At 50.0% G+C, this 11,817-nt stretch overlaps 2 protein-coding genes across 4 annotated transcripts; both read right to left on the reverse strand.

Moving 5' to 3' along the window:
- Positions 1-498: 498 nt before the first annotated feature.
- On the reverse strand, positions 499-5,007 carry TNNI2 (troponin I2, fast skeletal type). Of its 2 annotated transcripts, none has more exons than XM_003206287.4 (8): positions 4,833-5,007; positions 3,207-3,236; positions 3,033-3,039; positions 2,376-2,417; positions 1,931-2,059; positions 1,431-1,520; positions 1,133-1,309; positions 499-805 (listed from the first exon to the last, which is right to left on the reverse strand). In XM_003206287.4, the coding sequence occupies exons 2-8, from the start codon at positions 3,212-3,214 to the stop codon at positions 707-709; spliced, it is 552 nt and encodes a 183-aa protein (XP_003206335.1). In that variant the 5' UTR covers positions 3,215-3,236; positions 4,833-5,007; the 3' UTR covers positions 499-706. The 2 variants fall into 2 exon arrangements, with proteins under 2 accessions (XP_003206335.1, XP_003206336.1); XM_003206288.4 differs by lacking the exon at positions 4,833-5,007 and adding an exon at positions 3,961-4,041.
- On the reverse strand, positions 4,833-11,807 carry LOC116216647. 2 transcript variants are annotated; one of them, XM_031553437.1, is made up of 5 exons: positions 11,727-11,807; positions 10,362-10,460; positions 9,454-9,543; positions 8,604-8,782; positions 4,833-8,408 (listed from the first exon to the last, which is right to left on the reverse strand). In XM_031553437.1, exons 2-5 carry the CDS (start codon positions 10,447-10,449, stop codon positions 7,608-7,610), a joined length of 1,158 nt encoding a protein of 385 aa, XP_031409297.1. In that variant the 5' UTR covers positions 10,450-10,460; positions 11,727-11,807; the 3' UTR covers positions 4,833-7,607. The 2 variants fall into 2 exon arrangements, with proteins under 2 accessions (XP_031409297.1, XP_031409296.1); XM_031553436.1 differs by lacking the exon at positions 11,727-11,807 and adding an exon at positions 10,547-10,743.
- Positions 11,808-11,817: the final 10 nt, after the last annotated feature.

Here is an 11,817-nt window from a genome sequence, read left to right on the forward strand (position 1 = left end):
GAAAGATGCTCCTTGCTCTGGGCCAGATGAAGGACATGGAGAGGAAACGCGGCACAACATCACGTGCACAAACTCTGATGCAAGGATAAATTGGAGCCACCTCTTGAGCGACAGACCCCCCCTCCTTCAGAAAAGAAGCAGAAGCAGGAGGAGGTAGAGCAGCCGACAGCACTGTGGCATGATCTCACCCGTTTCCTTCCTCTGGAAGATGGTTCCTCACCACCCCCCAGTCTCCATCCCTCCCTTCTGTCTGCCCTGGTAGCTTCTGAAGGGAAGCTCCTGAAATGGGGGACATGAGCTATGAGTTAGAGAATGGATCTCCAGCTTAGAAGAGAGGCCTTTCTACCCTATGACAAGATGGAGGCCAAGAGAGAGGGAGGGGGGGGAACTCCCTGTGCTGCTGACCATCAAGTCAAGCAGCCCGCCAATGGAGATGGGTGTCCTCAGTGTGTTCCCACAGCCCTAAGCACCCTCAGCCCCACCACGGCAGGCCACATCCCCCTCTCCCATGAAAGCTTTATTTACACTGCTGCTTCCAGACTGCAGCTCTTCACAAAATCAGAGAAACAGCACCCAGTCAGTGGGTTCAATGCATGGTGAGGACATGTTGAGGTTCAGGGCAGGGAGGTGGCCATGCTCACAGCCGTGGCCATGCTCAGGAGGGGATGGAAGAGGGTGGAAATGGCAAGAGTGGAGAGACCAGTGCTTAGGACTCGCCAGCCTCAAACATCTTCTTCCTGCCCTCCATGCCAGATTTCTCCTCAATGTTCTTCCTCCAGTCACCCACATCACGGAGGTCCTTCTCCTGCAGAAGGGATAAGTGTGCATGAAGAGGTGGACCCATGGGGCAACGACTGACCCAAACAGTGCCCATCCACCCACGGGAACCTCACCACAAGTGCTCAACATTTCACCTCTCCTGGAAAACTTAGCTAGAGACTCCCAGTTCCACCCCTGCTGTATGTCTTTCAGGGCTGGACTCTGTGTTTACAACCGCATGGGAGTTGGAGGAGGAAACATGGGGCAGGAAGGACATTACTGAGATAAGCTCATGCTCTGCCAGTCTATTCTGCAGGGAGATGTCATTCCCAAAAGCCAGGAGCTTATGCCTTAATGGGAGTGGAAGTGGTACCTTCTCCGTGTCCTCCTTCTTGACTTGCTTCAGGTTGGCCCGGAGGTCCATGTTGACCTTGTGCTTGGATCCCAGCAGGGCACGCAGCATGGCATCAGCAGACATGCGCACCCGGCGCAGGGGTGGCCTCTTGAACTTGCCCCTCAGGTCAAACAGCTTCTGGCTCAGGTCCTCCAGCTGTGGGGAAGAGAGAAGTGGGCAGAAAGAGCAGAGCGTGAGTTTTGTGAGACAGACCATGCACCAGTGAGCAGCATGGAGAGGAACGAAGGATGAGCCGGACGCCCCAGTGGATGCTCACCTCCTTGTTAGTCTTCTGCAGCTTCACCTCTGTGTCATACCTTTCCTCATCCACTGAATCTATCTTGGCATGAAGCTTTTTGCACAGTTCCTGGGAGGAAAAGTAGACAGATGTTAAGTAATAGAGCACGCCATGCAATTCCTCTCTCCTGACCACTTCCTTCTCTGTCTCTGAAAGACCCCTCTATCTCTCTGTTAATCTCAAAGGCTAAAAAAGGATCAAACCACCACTCAATACCAACCAATTGCAGATGATGAAAGGTATTTTGCAACCCAGCTTCTGGTCTTTGAGCAACCACCTTCACACAAATACTGCCCTCGTGTCCTTGTACTGCCATCTACCACCCAACACATCCCAGAGATGCCAATCCCTGTCTCTGCCTCCACAGTGAAGGAAGGCACCCAGGGATGGGAAATGGCCAAGATGGGAAGGACAATCTAAATGCAGCAGTCTGTGGGGTGGAGCCCTATACATTCTGAACTGGAGAAAGAAATCTTTACCTGAAGTTCCTGCATGGATCCTGGGAGGGACAGAGGAGGGCAATGCTCTGCCAGATAGTTTTGTTTTTCCACTTCTTTAGCAGCTGCTTCCTTCTCTATTTCAGTGGCAGCAAGCTGGAGCATAGCACTCTGGAAAGCAGCAGGAGGGAGATCAACATGGGTTTGGGGCAAAGGAGAAGAACAGGATGGGAGCTCTCCATGTCCAAAATACCAGCATCTCTGAGCAAAGGGGATTCATGGGGACTTCTGGGAAACTCAGGATGATGCTGACCCCAGCCTCCCCCCACACCAGAGTCTTGCTGTGCGACCTGGTAAGGTGCAGAAAGGGGTATGGGAAACTCCACATTGTGCATCATGGCCTTTCCCAGACAGGAGAGTGTCAATGGCTGGATGAGAGATGGGATGGTTGGGACATACCTTGCCCAGCCCCAGCAGTGCCACGTACCTTCAGGTGCTGCCGCCGGGCAGTGGCTGCCCTCCTCTTTTTCTGCAGCAGGGAAAAATGAGAACAAGGTAAGTTATGATGCATTCCTTCATCTTTTCCTCTTGCCTACACAATCCCACAGCTTGTCACACATTTGGTCCCCAAACCAGCTTCATCTTTGTCTAGCTTAGAGACATCATGCACCATTAACCAGAGGAATCTTGCTCAGATTCCTCGAGGTCTCCAAGCCCAGGGCTTGTTCTCCTTCTGAAAAGTGCTACCTTGTCTCAGAGTGCCTTCCTAGCCTTCCCTGGGTCACTGAGCTAGTGGGCACCCAATGCATCCATTGCATATCAGCACCATAGGTGGGATTTTTTGCATCCCCGCTGCTGACAAACGAGATGCAGCCCTCGAGTTGTTTGGGCAGCGCTTCCCAGCACCATCTCGTGGCCAGCTAGGGAAGCAGGAAAGGGGGAAAGCATCCAAGTGCCAAAAAAGACCCTTCAAAAGGGATTTTGCTCGTCCTTCCCTTCTTCTCCAAAAGGCATCAGAAAGCCAGGTCATGGGACATTCTTTCCTCCCACCACTCTACAACTGCTTTTGCTACAGAGGAACTACAAAGCGAGGATCAATGCTATGAGCTCTGTGAAAGGGAAAAGCCCATCAGGACACACTTACCTCTTCACTGTGCAGGGAGAGCAGATGGGCGAGAAAGGGAAGGAAGAGAAAGGGGAGAAGAAGGCAGTTAGCATCCTCATTGGAAACAAGCAGAGGAGTATGTATGTAAAAGTTGGCAGCTGAACAAAAGTTTGAACACCAGCAACATACTGGAGACAGAAAATGGGAACTTACTCAGACATCTTGCTTTAGATGGTTGTGAACCTGCAACAAGAACCAAAATAATTCACAATTATTCATGCTAGCATTGGTTTTCTTGGGTTTAAGAACAAAACAAGATTCCCCCAGACACCAAAAAGAGGAACAACAGCTTTGCTTGTATTTCCCAACTTCTTCAAATTTCCATCACAGAGGAAACTGAGCTGCAGTCAGTGGATGAAAGGTAAACATGTGCCAGCTCACAGCCAGACGTGCACTGGGACAAGTGCACGTGGCTGGAAAAAGAGAGATTGTGATAGTGCTCCCTATAGGCTTGTTTTTTCCTTGACTCGACAATATGCCACTTTACACAATGAAGAAGGAGGAAAAAAGCTATTATACATCTGTTGTTCTTTCATACAGTCCTCACGTTAAAGGCCTGTAGCAAACTCAACACAAATATTTTAGGCTTCTATCTTGTTGTCTACCAACGGAGGAGAACTGCACTGACACCGTCATGGTCAAGAATCATCCCAAAGACTGGGGAAGCTTCTGGCATAGGGAACAGAGCCAGGCAGTGACCATAGGTGACAAGGATTGCCAGCACATGTGTACGTTGCATGGGGCAGGGGAGAAAGCTCAGCACAGATAATGAAACACGGTGCTGAAAGCTATTGCTGAGTTGGCAAAAGCATGGAGAGATTTCTCAGGGAAAGGTTCCTTTTGATGCCAATTCTTCCCCATAAATGCAGCTTTACTTATCAGAGCAGTGTTTCCTGCTCATACCCACCGATGGGTACAGCAGGAGCACTGGCCAAACCCAAATGAAGCCAGTCCTTTATAGAGAAGTGAACGCCCTAATAGACAGCAATCTGCAGACCTGGGAGGCAAAATGTTAACGGCGGTCGTTGGCCAAGGAGGAGGTAAAGACTGCAGGGCCAAGCTCCCCGAGGAAACCTTATCCTGGAAAATGTGCGGGCACAACACATTGCTGGGAAGAGCGGGGGGAGGAAAAGTGCTTCTAAAAATGGCTGGGGAGCTGCACAAGGAGCTGCAGCTGTCTCCTCAGATGCAGCCAGGCCCCATGACTCAGGGAGGTTGGTGCGGCGCGAGGCAAAAGTCACCACAGGTGGATAAGGAGCAGGAGCTATTTTTGCTGGCATTCCCATATCTGCGTACCCACACTGAAAGCGCAAAGGGCATGGGGGAGCAATGCCAGATCAGCCCCATAGCAAGGTATGGTCAGTAACAGGGACTCCAGCCTTTGAATTACGGAAACTCGGGTGCTGAGGAGCAATCTGGGGAGGAAGGAGCTGCACGCAGCAGGCAGAGGGAGGGGTGCAAATGGGGAGAATTGAAGTTGCTACAGTGGAGGATGCTTTTTCCTACTGGGGAGCAGTTAGGGAGATGAAAGCAGAGCGCAAAACCAAGTGAGGATAAACCAAAGGGAAAGAAGGCAGCTGGGAAAGGCAGAGGGAGAGCTCCCGATGCACAGACCCTCTGACCGGCACAGGACAGAGGTGGATTTATCAGCACCCCCATCTCTCCAAGCAGCTCATCTCACCCAGCATTTACCTCCCCAACATTCAGGTGAGCAAATCTGCCTCCCTGCCACCCCAGTAAGAGCAAGCTGGTCAGTAAGAGACATGCATAAGGGCTCACCCAAATCCGGAGAAGGAAAGAGAGCCCCGCTGGCCGGCCAGGACTGACTGGCAAGCCGCAAGCAGCTGGCCGGGAAGGAGGTATAAAAGGGCTTCTCGGGTGGCTCAGCAGAAAATCCACCTTCTCTTTAAGGGCATGGAGACCTTCTCAGACCAATGGTGTGCAAGAGCCCCCATGCACCTCCCTTGGCTGGGACAGACCAGGCAGCACTGCAGGAGAGGAGCAGCTCTGCCCTTGGGGAGCGCTGGCTGGAAGGAACCCGCAGCATACGCATCACCCCACCAGCATTCAGCCATCAGCAGCATGTAGGAGAGCCATCCCTGAGCAAGCCATTCAGTGCTAGCATCTTCTTTTAACCTCAGTCACCATACAGGAAAATATTTGCAGCTTCTCCCCACGTAAAATATTTTAACATTAGATGTTAAGTTTTTATTAAGAAAAAACAAAACCGCTCAAAGCTATGGAGCTGCTGCTGGGTAGCCCCATGCTACCAGCAAGTGAAGCAACCCCAAAGCTGCTGAGGTGCACCCCAGACCCACATACCCACGGCAAAAACGAGAGGCGGATGGAAATGGCACTGGAAATATTCACCAGCCCTATCCACAGCAGATGTAGCGTGTGTGTGTAGGGGATCCCATGGAGACAAGAGCCCAAACAGCTCTTGTCCTCCTCCCACAGCCCAGGCGCTCCCTCCCCTGTCAGCCAAAGGGTTTTAAGCTAATTCAGATGTGGCTGCGACAAATTTTTTTCTTGGATGTTACAGATAGCAGCAAACATGCTGCTGCAAACTTCCTGTAGCATCATGCACACAGCACAGCAGATACTGTAAAAAAAAACTAAGCTCGAGATGGGAACTGGTGACCTGTTTGGGCAAGGCTGGGTCTGCTCAGGATTAGCCACGCTGAAATGTTGAGAGCTAGATGGTTTGGGTAGTGAAATCACAACTCCGCTACATCAGGACTCTTGGTTTCACTTCACAGCCTGTAGATGAGAGGTATCACCCTGCAGATCCTCTTAAGTTGCCTGCCTCTCCCAGTTCAAGCCAGTTTCTCAGAAAAATAGAGATTAAAGTACATTCAGAAACAGACAGCAGCCACCCTCAGCAGCCAGGAGCAGCATCCACCCACTGAGGAGAAATTCAGCCACTTCACTTTTACTTCAGTACCAAATCCATAGGCCACATTTGGCTCTAAAGTTAAACCATCTCTTTATTACCCTTTCCAAAGATTCTCCAGTCATTTTCCCCAGCTCTCTACAGAACTACATGCACTGCTGTCTACCACCGAGTCCTCCAGATTGCAGCTCTCCTTTCACTTCATTGCTTCAGGTCAGTGCAGAGAGTGGGTTGAAAGAACATAAAGAAAAGTCCCATGAACCAAATGTTGGTTAGCAGATTTGTCTGTAAGATACAGGAGTCCTAGAGGTGCGATGTGGTAATAGGGTGAGCAAAGGGCTGAACCTCTCAGTCTGCAAACACATTTCCCTGGAGCTGCCTTGCAAAGAGGTTAAACCACAGGGCAGCAGTCCTCCAAAAAAAGAAAGGGGCCCTAGACCTAGAATGAGGAAGAAACCCAGTGAGCAGCAGGAAGAAAAATAAAAAAATGAAAAAACACAAAGCAATAGTTAACATGAAGAGAAACAGAGGTTTCCAAGTGAAGTAATGCAGGTGCTTGAGTGACAGATGAATGAGTTCCTTGCAGAAAAACCCAAGGAGAGCATAAGCAAACTTCAGGCAAGTCCTTCAGGGAAGACTGGGAGCAATCAGCTGTCTTAGCTCTGTGAACATGAAACACGAACACGAGCGTTGCATGGGAACCAAGAGTGGACACAGTGTTCAAGTTTGGGTACCTTTCCCAAGGAGTAGATGACTAGACTCAATCCCTTGCTCCCCTCCCCTCATGCTAGAGCAATGCACCGGGGACATGGGCCACCAATCTCAGAGCACTTCCACCAGCCTGCAAAGCTGCTCAGAAACAAAGGTTCGCACTTACAGGAGGTTCTGCACTGTGTTGTAGACACTCAAGTGTGACACTTCTGGACCAGGTTCCTCCAGAGAACCACCACATGATGGAAGCACTGGGCTGATGGATCCATGCAAGCTGCCTCTCATAGCCATCTCCCCACCTTTACACTGATTTTCTTCCCTTCGGCATCCTACTAGCACCAAGTGGACAGGGACTATGCAGTGACTAGTCCAACATGACACCAGATGACTACGTCTAATTTCCATGGAAGATACTGTTGGCAAAAAAAAAAAAAAAAACAAAAAACCAAGCCCAGCAGCCCAACAGCAACTGTGCTCACAGTAAAAGCTCAGACAGAACAACTGAGCAATCCAGTGGCTGGTTCCTCTTTCCCAAAAAGAATATGAGACTGAGGCACATAGAATTATAAAATGGCTTGGGTTAGGGTTAGGGACCTTAAAAGATCATGCAGTTCTAACCCCCTGACACGGAGGTGATATGTACTTGCACCTTAGGAACAAAAGTTCCCAAGAAAAGTTTTCTTCAACCTGGAGCACAGGGGATTTCCTGAAGAACCTTCAGCCTATGCTTAAATGAATCTTTTTCCCTTTCCCTCTAATGTGTCCCTAAGAGCTCCCCATGCTATACTTCTGCCAGTACCAGCCTCTAAGAACTGCAAAGAAAGGCCACCACCTATGCATCTTGTCAGCACTGTCCTACAGACCCCACACTGACAATCATCTAATTTACTCATGAGATGGAGTTAAGGCTATTTTCCTTTTGGCTTTTCTTCTTCAGCCACTATGCCTGTTTAGCTCCATGCCATCTTTCTTGACAGGGAGTGCTTCAGGCATGCTACATTGACACCACCAGGCTGCAGGGACATCTCCAAACCCACCAGTAGGTCCTGATGGCACTCTTGGATTTTCAGTAGGTACCGTGCCCTCACAAGCTCATAGGCTGCTAGCAATCTCATGCTGTGCTTGACCATCAGGTATTGGATGACACAGGTAGGGCCTAAGGAGTAACCATCCCTGCAGTGAATGAGAACACGCTTCCCTTTCTCCATCAAGGCTTCAATGCACTCGTTGATGACCAGGAAGCATGGCTGTCTTATTTCACGAAGATTTCCATGCAGGAAAGCCTGGATGTCAACCCTGAGGCGTGACCAGTTGTGCCTGAATCCTCCCCTCCCACAGGTGCAGGGGATGATGCTCAGGCTGTGGTCACTGGGCAGGCTGCTCATGTCAATGATGCTGTCAATGCCATTTGTGCACAGCGCCCGGCCGCTGTAGGCTGCATTGAGGTTCCCCAAGTAGATGTAGTCAGTTATCTGAGCAATTATGGGTCCTGTGAAGGGGAAATGTGCAGATTCTTCTAATTTGGGACCAGGGGGCTCTTCACAATGAGAGCTCTTCTTCCAGCTCCCTCTGCTAGACTTCTTGGAGCCAGCACAAGGCAGAGAGCTGTAATCAGGCTCAGAGATTCGCGATGGTGGTGAGAAGAGGGAGAAGAGGCTGGAGAGCTTGGCCTTGGAAGGGGAGCCTGCCGAACAAGGCAGAGGAGAAGGAGATGTGAGACTGGGTCTGAAGGCACAGGAACAGGATGCCATCTGCAAAACAGGAAAGGATGGGTGAGTCAGCAGAAACTCATTTCTCCAGCTGCAAGGGGGCAAGGAGACATGAGCTGGCATTTAGACTCCAACGCATCAGTAGATAATAGAGACTCCAAAGGCCTTGCACATCATCATCCCAGACACCCAGCCCATTCCCATGGATGGAAGCACAAATACACTTTAAGTGTTCACCTGGACCTGCAGACTGCTCCACCAGCCCCGGAGTGCTGTGTTGTCGGAGCAGCCATCTCCTGCTGATGCTGGCAATAAGGAGCAGCGAGTCCCACCACGCTGAAGGGCAACAGATACCACATCCCCGTGCTTCTCTTCATGGGCCTCACTTCTACTTACTATCAGGTTTGGACAAGAGGCTGTAGGAATAATACAAGTTAGTATAGGCATACACACTATACATATAGTATAGGCATACACACTTGAGTGCTTTCATGAGCAGCAGGAACATCTACTTCCTGAACCTCAGCCTCCATTGATGAGAAGTCGTACTCATGAGTGAGGAGCCCTAAGCTCAGATCTCACTTCTCACAAGGACTTCTCCCACTTCCATCACAGGCACGTAACACAGAATGTACCTTAGTCCCTACCCTTGGAAAAGCCAACAGCTAACACCTCTGCCCAACACTGAAGTGATGCCGTGAGCAGCTGATGTGCCTGGGAGGTGATCCATCCAGCATTCCCTTGGGATAGAATTACTGCAGTGACCTGACACCTGATCACAGTCCTTCCTGGATCTGGGCAACTTCACACATTGCTGAAGACCAGAATGAGAGCCAGAACATGTCTGAAGAACAGACTGAGACAGTCGTGTGCTTAAATGAGTACGATTTCAACACATCTCTGCTCTCAAAATGTCTTTTAGGTGGACTGTGCCAAAACAAAGCAGCACAGAGAATACTGTGTTAAGGGAGAAAAAAAGAAAGAAAAAGTGACCATAAGGCTCAAAAAACAAAGAACAGAAAAAAAACAGAACTCAAGAAACCTCATTGTATTGGCAGCCATGGAGACATTCAATGGCCTCACCTACCTGTGCAACACTGAGAAAAAGCCATGGGAGAAGAGAGCTGCAGGGAGGTCGGCCTCTGAAAGGTCTTCTGGAGGTTCCTCAGAATCCAGCCTGGGAAGGGAAGAAATGATCTCAGACTGGAGTACAACCCAGCACCCAGCCCCAGTGAGCACCTTTCAAGAACACTGCCCATATCCAAAAGTCATAGGTGGTTTGGCACGAGTGCAATCATAGCAACACAGCACAGAGACCTTCAGGAATTTTCTTCTGGACTTTGCAAATGCAAACCTGTCCTTTGTCATACCCAGAGTAAAGTTGCCCACTGGCTTTTCGTAAAATCAAGGCCAAGTATTTTAACCGGGCTGCCAAAATTGTGGCTCCTGTGCTCTGAATTTTAAGCAAGTGAAGAGAAAAATACTCCTCAGTCCAGGTAAGCTCAGGCATTGGCTGGGTCTCCATCTGGGCCAGTAAACTCCATACTCGCCTCAGGCAGTGGGAAGGGGGATCAAAATGTGCAGTTTTCCTCATTCCAAACAAATGCTGAAGGGTTCATGTCTTGAGGTGCCCATGCTTGTTGCCACCAGCCAGCTGGCTCAGACAGGGATGTCTGCAATGTCCACAGTTACAGGCAGGATGATGGAGCCCTGACTCAGCTTCACACTTGTATGGAAACCCACCATCTTCCCAGATACCATTCACGGAATTTCAAATAAAACATGGGCCTGGGTTTTTCTTTGTTTGCTTTTCATTTTGTTTTGTTTTTGTTTTGTTTTTTACAGCTTGAGGCCTCATTTCAAAACAGTTGTTCCCAATTAACTTCAAGGTGTCAGATCTGTTCAAACTGAACTCCAGTGAGTGCCCATTTTGTGTGAAACTAGCATGGCTTGATAAGAAATCCCCCCCTTGTTGGCATGCAGGCACTCACCCACCTGTGACACCATTCTTCTTTGGGGGGCACTTTTTGCCCTGCAGCATGAAAGCCACTGCATCCTCATGCTGCTTCTCTGATGGTTCCATCCTTCTGAGGCCTGAGATATATAAAAATCAGAGGTCTAGGTTTTTCTGTTGGACTACAAGGTTAGAACCAAAGGAGCTTTTCAGGAACAGGAACAACCTCTTTGCATCCATTATCAGTCATGGGTTGTTTGGGGAAGGAGGTTTTCTCCAGCCTGTAGATATGGAAGTGATCCCAAAGTAAAGGGGTCCTGAAGACACCTCCATGTCGTGAGACTGATCCAGAAGCAAACTGAATGATGGAATTGTTTGTGCTGGAAGGGACCCTTATAGGCCATCTGGTCCAACTCCCCTGCAATGAACAGGGACACCTACACTAGATCAAATGCTCAGAGCCCCATCCTGCCTGAACTTGAACATCTCCAGTGATGGGGCACCCACCACCTCTCTGGGCAACCCACACCAGTGCCTCACCGTCCTTATTGTGAAAAACTTCTTGCTTATACCCATTCTAAATCTCCCCTCTTTTGGTTTGAAACCATTCCCTCTTGTCCTGTCACAACAGACCCTGCTAAAGAGTCTGTCCCCTACTTTCTTATAGCCCTCTGCATAAACCCTGCTAGGGCTGGAACAGCAGCAGCTAGACTGCAATGGAGAGGGCAAGAGATAAGAAAAAGGGTAGGAATGGGGGTAGAAGAAGTGGCAGGGGGTAGAATTTTTATTTTTAAGTAAGAATTGTTTTTTAAATGTTCATTATCTGCAATTGAACAGTATTTCTGTAACTAGGCAAGAAGGTGACGGCTAACAGAATCCAGATCAGTGCACCTGCACAGAGGTTAGTTTTATTTACCCATAAAAATTTGTTGTCCTAGCACTCAGTCTTTTAATTCCCTTGAACATACATCCTCAGAGAAACCACATACAGGGCTCAGCCTATCTGTCCCTTAGAATCTGAGCTCAAAATCTTTATGGATCACACATCCACGAATCGCTTTCTCCAGACGCCCACTTCCCTCGAAGTACAAAGTGCGAGTCACGCATGGCGCCGAGAGCGCAGCATCCCGGTTATGGAGGCACCCGGAAGGGAAGGCGATGGGGGAAGGGGCGAGGGATGGGAAAAAGAGAAGGGGATCTGGAAATAGGGGGGACGGAAAGGGGCTCCTTGCCTGTGTGAGAAACCAACAGGCGCACCCGCAGCAGTCCTCTCCCCACTCACCCACAGCTGCAGCACAACGACTCCCACCGGGACCCCACGCTCTTCCCTCTCCCCCTCCCCAGGGCAGCCACCCCCACACCGCGCAGGACCCTGCCCCAAAGCATCCCCCCTAGGCGGGTTTTACCGTGGGCAGGGGCACGCAGCCAGCACTGTAGGGCCGGGACCCTCGTCCCCCCATGCAACCTCCCCCATCCCTCCCCTCCCCTCCCCCCCCC

The sequence above is a fragment of the Meleagris gallopavo genome, chromosome 5 (genome assembly GCF_000146605.3).
Source record: "Meleagris gallopavo isolate NT-WF06-2002-E0010 breed Aviagen turkey brand Nicholas breeding stock chromosome 5, Turkey_5.1, whole genome shotgun sequence".
NCBI lineage: Eukaryota > Metazoa > Chordata > Aves > Galliformes > Phasianidae > Meleagris > Meleagris gallopavo.